At 38.7% G+C, this 14,101-nt stretch overlaps 1 protein-coding gene across 4 annotated transcripts in view; it reads left to right on the top strand.

Moving 5' to 3' along the window:
- Window positions 1–14,101, top strand: part of zbtb44 (zinc finger and BTB domain containing 44) — a 65,464-nt gene that overhangs the window by 37,910 nt on the left and 13,453 nt on the right. Inside the window, exon 6 of one of the 4 annotated variants that reach the window (XM_008425247.2) lies at window positions 3,640–8,410. The exons of 2 other annotated variants lie outside the window; for them this stretch is intronic. In XM_008425247.2, the coding sequence (XP_008423469.1) occupies window positions 3,640–4,030 (391 nt within the window). In that variant the 3' untranslated portion in view covers window positions 4,031–8,410. Of the gene's footprint in view, window positions 1–3,639; window positions 8,411–14,101 lie in introns of those variants that run through there. One more of the 4 variants, XM_008425249.2, reaches the window with a different exon arrangement.

Here is a 14,101-nt window from a genome sequence, read left to right as displayed (position 1 = left end):
TAAATCACTACAGGATGATCGGTTACGAAATCACCAGCGACAATCTTAGAACGGCCAATGATCTAAGATTGTTGTAAGGAGAAAATAGGGGCAACAAATGGTGTAGTGTGAACTATTGCATTAGGTAGTGGGATCATCTTCTCCATTTAAATCTAGTGATTACTGAAGGACAATATAGTATACAGACTTCATAATCTGCACTCTTTTGGTTGAATGCAATATTTATTTCCACTTTGGCTTTATGTTGTTTAGTTTTTATTCAAGTACATTTTTTTTGTTAATGGAGAATGAGAATCCATTTTATTTTGTTTTGGGTTGTTTTGTTTATTTAGTTTATCAGTTCCAGTGTTATGTGTTCTTTTGAAAATAAAGTGYATCTATGGATGGCAGGAAATAGCAGGCATTATTAGTCATTTCCATTAAATCAGTGTCAAAAGGTCTTGAAACAATATTATCGTTTATCGCAATAATTTTTTWAACAATTAATCGTCCAGCAAAATTTATCGTGACAGGCTTATACTTGACCTTAATGATGTTGCTCAAAAGCCTAAAGATGACAAAGTAATGGAAAGAAGAAAATAGGCATATTAGCAACAGATATTGTCATCACAATATTTGCTAATATACAGCTCTAACAATAAGAATAACTACAATTTTTGCAAAACCCATAAATGTAAGATTCACAAAAAGTGGTCAAGTCAGATAATTGTTCACAAGATGTCAGATAAAATGTTATTCAAGTTTTCCATTGAAAATTTCTGTATTTTTTTCCAAATGCATTCTTTTTCTAAACCTATTTCCAACACCATTTAACCCTAAATCTGATCCATAATAAGAAAAAATTGGTGTTTTGTAAACTTTAAATGCATTTAGATGAAAATGTCCCAGTGCCATGGGACCAACAAAAAGTCTTAGCATTGGGCAGATGAAATGGCCATAATCCATATGTGTAAAGGGATTTCAAACATGAGAACAATGTTAGGAATTTCTCAAAGGACCGGCTGTTATACTGAAAATGAGCAAACATGGGCTTTCACATTATGTTATGTCTTTTTTAGTCTGGAGCTTCTTGTTAGTGAAAACAGAAACCTATGGTGACCCAGAAGAGTCAACAAAAGGCATAGGCCACAACAAAAGTTATTGTAGCAAGTTTTTCCTAACTTCCATTTTAGCGTAAATGTCATTGTGACTTTTGTTGTTACGTTGTGGCTTTTGCTGAGCTTTTAGGTAGAAACCAGTAGTCAGCTGCTGGAAACAAGGCGCTCCTGCTCCACCAATATCCCAAGCTGTATAAAGATTCTTGGCAAAAGCCAAGTGAATTGGAACGCTTTTGCTTTCTGACCTCCTCTATAATATTGTGTATTAGTTATATTGCCAAAACTTTAGCAAAGTTAGATAAATGTATTTCATTTGATTATCATTCCAGGTACAGATAATCACTAGTAGATTAAAAGTCTATTTATAATATGGCTGCACAACATCACAGTAATATTGTGACCATAAGTTTACAGCAGAGATGGGAAACATCAAATTGTTAATCATTGTCAGGGTAAAGTATAATGGTGATAAGGATTAGTAATCTTGTTATATAACCACAACCCGTATGGTGTTGTTTGTTAACCCAAAACTCTGACTGGCTGTGGTTTTCTGTCATCTCTGAACTGAACATACTGTTTAGCATGAAAAGTGTGCTTTCAAAGTGTCAAGAAATACTCCACATCAGGCAGGTCTTTATTATATTAATATTATGTTGATTATAAAGTTGTGATGTATTGTCATGTTTTTTGGAGTAAATTTACCAGCTGTGCCTGAAATGATCCATTACTAAACAGTGTAATCAGWGGGCTCTACTGGAATAAATGATCTGTGCTCTGATTATGTTTGGTTCACATAGCAACATTTTCTAATTATCAGCCCGTTTTTAAAACCTGAAAGACCCACATTTATGATGCTAAAACATGTCRGGATAATACGTTTATCTGGTTCTACAGATTTCACTCCCCCACATTCAGCTGTCAGATGGGAAATCTTGCAAAACCTCACAGGACAAAACGTGAGTTCAGTGTAAACAAACATGGCCGGTTGGGAAGAAGCAACAGCGATAGCTTGTGGACTACATTTAACAGAGAAAAAAAAACAATACAAAGATTTGTGCACCGTCCTCTGGACTTTCAAGTAGCCACGGCAGATATTTTGTCTTTGTTGTATTGTCGATTCTCCTTGTGTTTCCATCATTTTTGTTTCTAATTGGCTAAACGTCACATTCAACAAGTTGCGTTGTTCTTCTTAAGGGAAAACCACACACGCTGTGATATCGGGACAAGATGATCCAGCATGTTGAATATCCCTGATTTAAACATTCCTGAATGGACCAGATCTGTTAACATTCCACACTCAGCAGGAGGAAGATCTGTTAACAATGCCGTGGTCTTAGCGTGACGCTCAGCAGAAACAGGGGGTGATGGTGGTGGTAAGGGGAGAGGAATGTTCCGTCAGACTGTTGATTCTTGAAACGACACAAAAAAAAACTAGTGACATCATGCATGAGGTTAGAGCCAACCTGCCAGACTGCGCACAGGGTAAAAAACTGGTGGGTTCCAAACTAAAGACAATACAGTAATAATACTGTTTGGTTTTTAGAAATGAAAATAAAATATCGTCACAAGGACGTCGCCATGTTTACACTGTAATGCATTCTGTGTAAATGACATTCGTCATTGTCTAAGTCCTATTTTGAAAAATAGGACTTAGACAATTATGCTTCATCCTAATAGCATAATTACCTATGTCCAGGAAATTATGCTATTAGGCTGACGATGGGTTCGATTGCACTAGCAACTGTAAACAGCGATGAGTAACATCTTYAAGCCTTTTCAAACTGAACCAGAGCTCACTGAAATGGCAATGTAGAAATCACAAGAGGCGATGAAGATGAGTAGGACCAAATGGAGGAAGTGGTYGGAGTTGCTGCTGCGGCCCTCAGCTTCATAAATGAAACATTGAATGACACGTAGCTCTGGTCAGTCTGTGTGATTCGGTAAGTAGCTCTGTGTCCGGTCTGATCTTTCGTTAGGTAACACCTATTTGGGGTCCAGTCTTCAGTCCAGTGTCAGGTCTTCACATTCAGTTCTGGTGGCAGTTGGTACTGAATGGTAAATAATAGCTCAGGTAAAGTTAGCCTTCCTGTGTTTACTCTGTAGTCTCAAGTACAGAACGGACCCAAACACATCATCGACCCAGCATGCATTGTGCAGGTGAAAAAGTTCTGATTTTCTTGGGTGAAAAATATAACGGAAGATATAAAATTTTAGAAGTTATTTTTAGTTTTTATGCATCACAAATAGCAATTTTGTAGTTAATAGGAAAATGACTAAATATTTAGGCCAGCATGTTCAACTTGTTACTTGTAAGACTGCAGGTTAGGGTTATCTTAAGAGCCATCCTGATTATCGGGGCATCCTTAAGATTGTCCGAAGAGGGAAAATCTTGCTGTGTGAACCAAGCATTAGAGACTAATTTTTATTCAAATTAACAATCTCATCTACTTTTATTGGGGGAACTTTCCAGATTGCWTCTACTGTTTGTTGYGAGGTAAGAATGAGAAGACRGCGAGGTCACATGTTCTCTTGGTCCTTTCAGTGATTTCCTCGTGCCCGACTACCTGAGYCAAGTACAGGAGGAGGAGGAGGCACTGGGGGTTCCGTATGAGCTGGAGGAGTCCCAACATCACCCAGTTTACCTGGGCAGCACCTCCAATGTCGCCGCCACCACCACTGCCTCGTCCTCTTCTTCAGTCCAAATGCCAGTCATCTCCCAGGTCTCCTCTTCCACACAGAACTGTGAAGGTTCCTCCGGCTTACTTTCGCCCGAGCCCCTGGGCCCCCTGGAAGCCCCAACCTCCAATAAGATGGACACCGATGAAACGGCAGTCATGACGGAGAATAAGATGAGTGACGGTGTCAGGGGCAGTTCCCCAGAGGAGTTTGGAGAGGAGCAACCTAAGGAGGTGGCTTCCATTACCATAGAGTGATCCAAGTCTTCTTCCTGCCCCTGATGTTGTATTTTGCACTCAGGTTATATGGGAATATAAGTCAAAATGATCTGAAGACTGAAAGAACTCGGAGATCCACACATGCAGCCCTTATCACGTGGAACCATGGAAACGCTACAGAGTTTTTAAAAGATGCTGTTGATTTGATGGCATCGTTTTACATGCAGAAACTGCAGCACTTCTTCAGATTTACACTAGTTCATTGGCTGAAGAATCCGGATSCCCCAGCCTTCTTGCTCCCTGAAAGCCAGCAGTATTTTAGCAGTTTTAACAAGCCTGTCTTGTCTCCCATATGACTTGAATGCAGCGCTGTCTCAAGTCAGTGAAGTGTCAGCCAATTGGAGGTCTGTCCGATCCAAGCCTTGCTCTACTTTTAGAAAGTGCCTGAGAGTTCACACTTTAGCAAAGTCACATAGGAGAAATGAAGTGACAAATCAAGTCTTTGCAAACTGAGCTAAAATAGTCCTTGTATTACATTTGTAATAGTAATGCTAGTTTGTATGGGCAGAAACTGTGTTACTCATTTGGTGCCGTTGCTATTGGCAAATATTACATGTTAATATTAATCTATCCTGCAATAGCTTGTACTGTACTTCTATATGAATGCTGTGTATGTTGAGTGTTGTTCTATGATGTGTAAGATGTGTGTGTATGTGCATTTCTATGACCAGTATGAACACAGTGCATTTCCTTTTTTAAAAGTTTCAAACTTGAACTGTATTGACAAAGTATTCCCTAAAGTTATCTGTGCAGTGGAAACACTTTTCTGACTGGTTCCACAGTTTGATTTGTCAGTGAACACTATTGTGAAATCCAACTCTGGTTCTACTCAAAAGCAAAATTCTCTGTTTCTACATCAGTTTGCAAAAGTGTTTTTGCCCCTTAAGTCCAGGGTCAAACAAAAGATGGACAGTTTAAGGTTACTTCATGGTGTTGTGTGGGATTTTCATCCTGATATTCACATGGATAATTAGAACCTAATGTCTGTGATCTGATCAAATTGGTTTTATTGTGAAGGAACAGCAACAACTCCTATGACTTTTAGAATAACAGAATATGGACATTTTATCTGTAACATTCATTCAGTGTCAGTTTCATTTTGATCCGTTGAAAGCAGCATGATGAACATGTTAGCTAGCTTTTGCTAGCCTTTGTGCACTTATTGATCCCAGTAACGAGCTCATACCTATTTCCAGCTGCAGGTATTTATCACAAAGTTCATCCTAAATATGTAATCACTTACTATTTTACCCCAACTGAAGCTCAGACACTTTTTTGTCATTGTTGTTTGCAGTTGCTTGATTATCAGTTTTGTTTATTTTACTTTAAGCAGAGACAAAAAAACGTTTCCAGTAGCTCAATTTCACAGTTGCACGTCTCTGTGCTCTTTGACATTTTAAATTTCTGCATTTATGGATTTTTTTCTCTCAAAAATGATCCACTTTCTGTGTGATGAGCTGATGACTCACCATGCAGCAGTTAACAAGTTATCTATTAATAGTCCAACTATAAGTACATGTGGTTTTGAGGCTGTTTTTGGTTTGGRTGAGGGCTGAAAAATGAATTTTTCATAAGCTTAAACTGGTCCAATGTGAAATCTTCAGAAATTACTGTTATATGTAAATTCATAAGTTAGATTTGAAGATTTCTATGATCAGAAATTTCTTCAAATCACTGAAGACAGGTAACTAGCAAGATGCAAAGATAAACTAATACACAATGATTACATTTGTAAGAAAATGTTGATTCATGGGAAAGAAATGAATGTTGGGAAGGATAAAGTGGCACTGGTCAAGAATCTCATTTTAGACACATTATTAGGAACACCTTTGTGGTTGTGCAATCAAATATTGCCTCCAAGTTCAAGTAGACTATTTCAACATCAGTCATCTATTTACAATATGGAAAAAGAGAAGATGTCTTCATTTCCTTCTTGTAGTTTGAGGCTTTTGTGGGAAATTAACTGGAATATGTAGGATTCATTTTTGTCATTGTAGCTGTTAGGATTTACTGTAAGCAAGAAGTGATCAGAGCTTAACTCACCAAGACTGAGAAATATTGTGGTGACGTTGCTTTAGGAATAGAGAAGCACTGAGCGGATGAATGTCTCTTATTTGATGTGCAGTTTGACTAAAAAGTCAGATTTCAACTCTGTGAAACAAATTGTTCCTATTTGTCTTTTTTCTGTAAGAACAGCATTTAGAATCTTGTTTTACTCCAAGTCCTGCTGTAAACGGCCATGGTTTTTTCTTTATTTTACCTAGAAGAGCTGATGTCTCTGTGAGGGAGAGCTGTCACTGTTTAGCTATTTAATTTGACAACAGRGTGATTATTSATTTTTAAATGACTTTAGGATYTTAAATTAGCAATTAGACTGGCTTGAGCACTTGGCATCGTTAAAATAGAACAGACCCAACACTGACTGAAATTATAAAAAGGGTTCAAATATTTCAATTGAGTATGTTCCATATAATATAGTTAAGAGTGTCAAATTACAGTATATACATAACTTATGAAATAATTTAAATCTGTCATTAATTTAATAAAACTGGAAATACATGCCTATATAATTAAATATGAATGAATTCAATGGGCTTAAATTTAATTTGGTTGAAGATATTTCAGCACTTTCCAGCAGAGATATTGACCTCACAGTCCTACAGTCCTGATCAAAATCTTAAGACCAGTTAAAAAACTGCAAGAATTTGCATTTTGCACTATTGGATCTGAAGAAGGTTCTAAGTACAATGTTAAAAGAAGAAATCAGCGCAAGAGACAAAAACGTTTGAGCAGGGAATTAATTAAAAACTGCATTTACACACAAACATGATTTTTTTCAGCTGATCAAAAGTTTTAGACCATAGTCTATAAAAGCCAAAAKCTGTGCAAAAATCTGGATTCCATGTCATTTTCTGTCAAGTCTTTAACATGTCAGGACCTGATGGCAAAAGCAAAAAAGCTCCCTGACTTTGAACCTGGTAGGATTGTTGAACTGCATAAGCAAAGCCTCTCACAACGTGCCATCGCTGCTGAGGTTGGAGGCAGAAAGAGTCATTTTGCATTTTTTAAATGATCCTGAGGGTTATGGAACAAAAAGGTCAAGTGGTAGACCCAAAAAAATGTCACCAGCTCTGAGCCGCAGGATCTGATTGGCTGTCCGTCAAGAAACAGGACGATCCTCTACCCAAATGAAGGCCATTACTGCTGACTGCAGCCCAATAACCATCAGACGGCATCTGGAGAGAGAGAGAGAGAGAGAGAGAGAAGGGCTTCAGAAACAAAAAACGTCTTCAAAGGCCATGTCGTCTTCAACGCCATAAAATTTCCCGTTTGCACTTTGCAAGAGTTCACCAAACATGGGACATTGAAAGGTGGAAGAAAGTTGTCTTCTCTGATGAGAACAAATGTGACCTTGATGGTCCTGATGGCTTCCAACGTTACTGGCATGACAAGGAGATCCCACCTGAGATGATTTCTACACGGCACAGTGGGGGGGGCATCATGATCTGGGGTCCGTTTTCCTTCAATGGAACAATGGAGCGTCAAACAGCAGCTGGCTATGTGGAGATGTTGCAGCGGGAATCCTTCATGACTGAGGGCCTGTGAGGTAATGACTGGGTTTTTCAACAGGACAATGCTGCAGTTCACAGTGCTGCAGTTCACAGTGCTGCAGTTCACAGTGCTGCAGTTCACAGTGCCCGCCTGTCAAAGGAGTTCTTCATCACTCTTTTGGACCATCCATGTTCCCCAGATCTAAACCCAACTGAGAACATTTGGGGACGGATGGAAAGGGAAGTTTAAACATCAGTTCCAGACAGTGAAGCTGTTCGTGAAGCATCTTCAGCACTTGGAGCAACGTTCCCTCTGGCCTCCTGGACACACTGGCATCAAGCCTTGACCATTGTTGGACGTCATCAAGATGGTGGAGCTGCTCATTACTGAGTCCTTTTTTTTTTGACACTTTGATTTCTGTTTTGCGGGGTTTTGGGTTTTTGAGCTATGGTCTTAAACTTTGGATCAGCTGAAAAAATCATGTTTGTGTGTAAATGCAGTTTTTAATTAATTCCCTGCTCAAACGTTTTTGTCTCTTGCGCTGATTTCTTCTTTTAACATTGTACTTAGAACCTTCTTCAGATCCAATAGTGCAAAATGCAAATTMTTGCAGTTTTTTAACTGGTCTTAAGATTTTGATCAGGACTGTTTCGGTAAAATAGAAGAAGGTCTTAATTTGTTGCTTGAAGCAGCCAATCAGACGTCAGGATCTCCAATGAATTCAAATGAAGTTTGTTTCTTTAGGGTCCTCATTATCCTTTGCTGTAACGATGGCTGGCCTTCCTGGGGTCCACATGATTAAAAAAAGCATTTATTACAAAAACAGTTATACACATTCAACATATTATTAGGAACACAGCATATTGATAAATAAATGTACAGTTCTAACACTTTATGTAGTAAAATAATTAAACAGGGYTGTTTAAAAAGCTTTTGTTACATTTATAACAGATGAAAGAAGAGAGTTCCATGTTTTCGTTCCTCTAAAAWCAGCTGGAAGAGGAACAAGTATTTATGGAGTCTCCATGTTCTCCCTGTGCATTGTGGGTTTTCTCCGGTTTCCTCCCACAGTCCAGAAACATGACTGCTGGGTTGATTGGTCTGTCTAAATTCAATTTAGGGTTATGATGATTGTACATGATTGATGCAAAGCAAAAAACCTGCAAAATTCGGATTTTTCAAAATAGTTCTTCTTTAATTAAGCCACCAAGCTTTTGTGTAATGTTAGTGCTCCATGTGTTTCTGTTGCCCTGGTGACCTGTCCAGCCTGTACGCCGTCTCTTGCCCACTGACCGCTGGAGATGGGCACCAGCCCCCCTCATAACCCCGGCTAGGGACAAGGTTGTAAGATAATGGATGGATATATAAAACAATTGGTATTTTCTAAAAAGCATAAGAGGGCAATGTACCTTATTTTTAAACAAGGGCCATTCTAATGCTTTTTGCATTTCATCAAGGACAATGTTACATTTTTTTAACTTAAATTTTATATAACAGTTTAGTGCATTGTTTTATTTATTTCCTTTTTGTATAAATTAATTATTTCATAGGTCACTCTCCATAGTCACTTTGTCTTTAGCACAACCTGGTAGCTCTTGGGTTTATTGTGTTCACTGACCAGTGAAAGGTTGGGATGTTGTGCATCTATTGTGTTTATGGAGCAGCTGGTGCATGTTGATGTATGGATGTGATTACTGAGTACATAAAGCCGGAGCTGGTTTCATGTTTTAGAACAGTTTGTGTKTTTTGGAGTTGCTGTCCTGCTCATGTGGGTAGCGGYGCCTGAGTCTGGAGGAGATGATGATCGCCATGGTGATTCTCCATGAAGGAAATGCTGCTGACTCTGTTTCTCCTTSTTGTTTTGGGATTAGTCCATTCAGTGTAGAACACAGGTGCTCACATACAGGGTTGATTGTAGAGGTTGGCTTCAATAGTGCTGTCATATGGCCACGTCTTGAAACCAGTCAAAACTGGTGGTACCTTCCTCACAGTCCCATTTTTTATTGTTTGTTTTAAATGTGCCATTTGCCCTTTATATCTGGGTAGAAATCATTTTTTTAAAAACGGGACCAAATGTTCTCTGTCTCATTGGGGATTTGCCACGGCAATCAGTTGTTGCACATGATGGAAGAAAAAGATAATCATTCTAAGTAGTTGATGCTGTTCAGCATAGGGGTCCTGCTGTTTGGCCCTTAAAACACTGTATGATGTTGTGCATTAAGAGGCTAGCCTTAGTAAATGGACCTATGTTCTCTAGTTGCACAATATTACAATGTAAAAAAAACAAAAAACTTTTCTATCCTCCTTGTATGTCATGCTTTTCAGTTGTTGTGCTTTGTGTCTGTACTCTAACATTTTGTTGTTTTAAATGATGAAATGCTGCTTTTTGTTGAAACGCAAAAGTGCCCAAAATATTTTTGTGAACCGATGGCGTGCAATAAATGAACTGGTGTTTTAAACTTTCTTTGGAATCACACACACACACAAATATATATATATATATAGTCCAAAGGAATATAAAATAATTTTTTGTTTCAATCAAATGTGACTGAAGGTTTGCCGCACAAGCAGAAACCCCGAGATTTTTCTGATCTGTGAAACAAGGAGCACAGCTTTGGTTCTCTTCAGCTCCGAAACATTTAGTTTTTTGAAAGTTTGCATGTTCATATCGTTCTGTGAAGTGACAGAGAGCATGTGTTGAGTTGGTAGCGAGGCCTTATGACTCTTCAGCCAGTGTAGCTCTGATATGGACAGCATGCCCTCTTATTCTGTACATTATCCCTTTTTATGTGCAATGTTTTGAAAATCTCTTGATTACATATAGGACATGCCTTCTCAGTGTACACTTGATGTGGTATACATGCTCCAGTCCATATGGTTTATTTAACGGTAGGGAAATCCAGTAAAAGCTCCACATGATGACATCTATTTTTGGTGACTTTTTTTGTATTCTAGTTGCTATTTTAAGACATCTTTGGATATTCTTGTTAAATGTGAATGGGCCACTTTAGTCTTTGTATGTATGGGAGGACCTTTTTGTGACTGTCTACAGTGTTAGTATATATATTAATATATAAATGTACAGTATATACACTCATACTATGTTGGATATTCTTTATGCAGTAGACTACTTGGTTTCAACCTGCTTTCTCACAGATGTTGTGTTTTGCGTCTTTGATACTGTATTTCAACAATGTTTTGGAGAACCTGTACACAGATGTTTCWGCTAATTCTAGACTGTATTAAGTGTTTTAACTGGATCATATTCCATAGTTGGCAGTGAGAAAATCCAGCAGGACACTCTTTATGGAAGAGTTTATGGTTGCTTCAAATTTTTGCTATTGTTCTGGCTTTGCAGTCTTGTTGTTCTTATAAAAAAAAGAGCTGTTTTTGTATATGTATAACATGTAAATAAAATGAGCGGAGTCAGAATAAAAAATATGTTTCCATCAAGATTTCTTTAGCCTTTAAGTGTTAAGTGTCTTTTATTTATATGTATTAAATATGCCTAAGTTTTGTCGCATGCTCAACTACAACCCTTCTGTATGTTCAATGTATTACTTTTTCTTTTTGTGACTTGAGGCGGTTGAAGCTACTGCTAACTCACTGCATACATACCCTTGCTATTTCGCTAGCACTTTCATTGGTAAGTGCTAAGTCTGACCAGCTGGCTGGACGAAGCTGTGGACACATGGGTCTTAAATTCCATTAATAATTGTCTTAATTTGAATTGGCGACTGTGACAGGCGTTCGCTGCCMTTAGCTCATTCTCTGTTGCACCAAATTTAATTCATTAAATTATTCATACTACTGGAAGATTTTGCAATAAAATGTATTTAATTGAACCAAGAAGTTTGTTTCTAACAAAGAATTAGACTGGCACCGCTCAAAAGGATATAAACATACCTGTCAAGTTTCTCRTTTTGGCCTGTAAAATATTTGACCCCTCTGACCCTGCAGTGCTCCCATATTAGCATTTTCCTATATAAGAGTAATTACGCCATGCCTCTACCCAGACAGTAGTCAGTCTCTGCTGTACTGATTAAGAGCACAGCAGAGACACGCCCAGTGTCAAGCAGACTGTTCAATAAAGTTGGATATAAAAAAATGGCACTCAGTGTGAGAGTCAACTCTACATGGTACCAGGAGTGGTTGATGGAAAAAAAGAGTATTGTAAGGTATGCTCCAAAAGAATGATCTGAATCTGGGAAAGATTGCAGAAAACAGAGCCATTATGCTAAATGCTGCTATACAAAGAAAGAGGTCATGCTATGGAACAATATAAGTCAGAAACATGCAGGGAGGAAGATGAACCATTGTATGTGGAAACGGTAACGCTCCACACAAGTGACAGTGAGGATGAGATTTGTACATAAATGGAGTTACTGTCCCAATGACAATARATACACGTGCACAAGTATACTGTCAATGGAAAATCAGTAAAAAGCCCACAGTGAAACCTAGGAAGCTGGGAGCTTTCACCAACCAACCAATCCCTACCAAAGGAGAGTGTAAAGTAACTCTTTCAGGAAAAGGTCTCAGCACACTGTTTGTTCTGGTTGAAAACGACAGACAAGCTATTCTAGGACTGAAAGCAAGTGAAAGACTAGGACTTTAAGTTAGAGTTCATATCGTCGATTGCTCCCTAGTGACACCTAGAGGCAACAAAGAAGTAGGAAGATGAAGATCAAGGCTCASCAGCAGAGATCATGGCTGAATTCAAGGATGTGTTTCATGGTGCAAGATGTCTACCAACCAAATATAAAATACAGCTGAAAGACTGAGATAAGAACTTAAGTCACTCACAGACAAAGGAACTGAGAAAAGTTGAAGAACCTACAGACCAGGTCAATTCACTTGTTATTCTTCAAAAGAAACATTGAGATTTAAGACTCTGCACCTCGCCCAAAATGTTAGCTGAACTCAAACGTTTGCTGGCACCAGCAACCCTCCCGACCCCATTAAGGGACAAGGGTGCAAGAAAATGGATGGATGGATGGATGGATGGATGGACTCTGCATTGACCCAAAAGACCTAAACAAGTGGCTCAAGAGAGAGCGCTACAAACTCCCAACCAATTCAGACATAACTAGTGCAATGGCAGGAGCAAAATTCTTTTCAAATTTGGATGTGTCTTCTGGGTTTTACCAGATTAAACTCCTTGAAGAAAGTGCAAAGCTGTGTACATTTAATAGACGTTTGGCAGACCCCGTTTTCTTCACATGCCCTTTGGTATTGCACCCACACCCAAAGTCTTTCACAGAACTGTGAAACTGTTTGGTGAAATGGAAGGACTTGAAGAGTTTCTGGATGATGTAGTTTTGTGTGGAACTACAAGGAAGGATCATGATGAAAGATTGTAAAAAGTGACGGGAAAAGCACGAGAGTCTGGGCTGAAGTAAGCAAACAGAAATCTGTTTGGAGTGAGTGAAATGACTTTAGTTGGGGGACAAACTGTCCAGCCAGACCCCAAAAAAGTAAGAGCAACAACTGACATGTCACCAAAGGACAAAGTGAAGAGTTGAGTCTAAAAACCTACAAATAGGGGAAAAACCAACAAAGACATGAAAGAGGACTTGAGAAGCATCAYAAATCATTCAGTTGATCAGTTATTTATGTATTGGTGCATCATGTTAGCATCATGTTAGCATCATGGTGTGAAGATGCTTTTCTGCAGCCTGATCTGGGTGACATAGAAGATGAGGTGAGAGCAGTCAGATATTCAATTCAAATCAGTTTTCTATAGTGCCAATTCACAACAAATGTTTCGAGACACTTCACACAAAATAATTTTAAATTCAATCATACATGCTGTTACAACTGATCCTAGTATCAACAGTACAGTATGTGCAGTTAATTCAAATTAGTTTACAACATTTTTAATCTAAGGAAACCCAGCAGATTGCTTCAAGTCATTGACATCATTCACTTCTGGACGAAGCAACAGGAGACGATGGTTTGTGTTGTGTGGAAAATCTTCCCTTTCATAGGAAGAAACCTCCAGCAGCTGGAGGGTTAAACAGTTAAATCTAGTTGAAACTTTGCCAAAAGAGTAGAAATCAAGCAAATATTGTTGCTTCACCTCCTCCTATGAAAATCTCAGACACATCACATGAACCTGGGGATCTGCACCCTCCACCTCCTGTGGGTCAGACGAGTAAGCTTTGCTTTCATGTCTTTATTATTTAGTATAATTTGTAAGCAGATCTAATCCACACATTATGCSAATGTGGCCTGCATTTGTGTGGTTCAGGTTTTGTGCGACACGCACATGATGTGTGTTGGTGATGTGGTTGTGCTCTTGTGGGTCAGGTGTACAGTGATAGTATTGTGCGGACCTCTGATGACCCTCCAGGCTCCTGGCTGTAACTGACTGAGGGTTTGAGAAAACGGATGTTGTTGCGCAACACCTCCCTCCCCTTCTCTCTCACTCTACTTCCTCTTCTCAGAGGAGGGAGATGTGCAGCCAGCTCCCCATCTAACGGGTAATTTGAGTTT

Source organism: Poecilia reticulata, linkage group LG13 (assembly GCF_000633615.1).
Source record: "Poecilia reticulata strain Guanapo linkage group LG13, Guppy_female_1.0+MT, whole genome shotgun sequence".
NCBI classification, from domain to species: domain Eukaryota; kingdom Metazoa; phylum Chordata; class Actinopteri; order Cyprinodontiformes; family Poeciliidae; genus Poecilia; species Poecilia reticulata.
The sequence above is the reverse complement of the archived record's forward strand: the minus strand, read 5'-3'. Positions and strand labels throughout refer to the sequence as shown.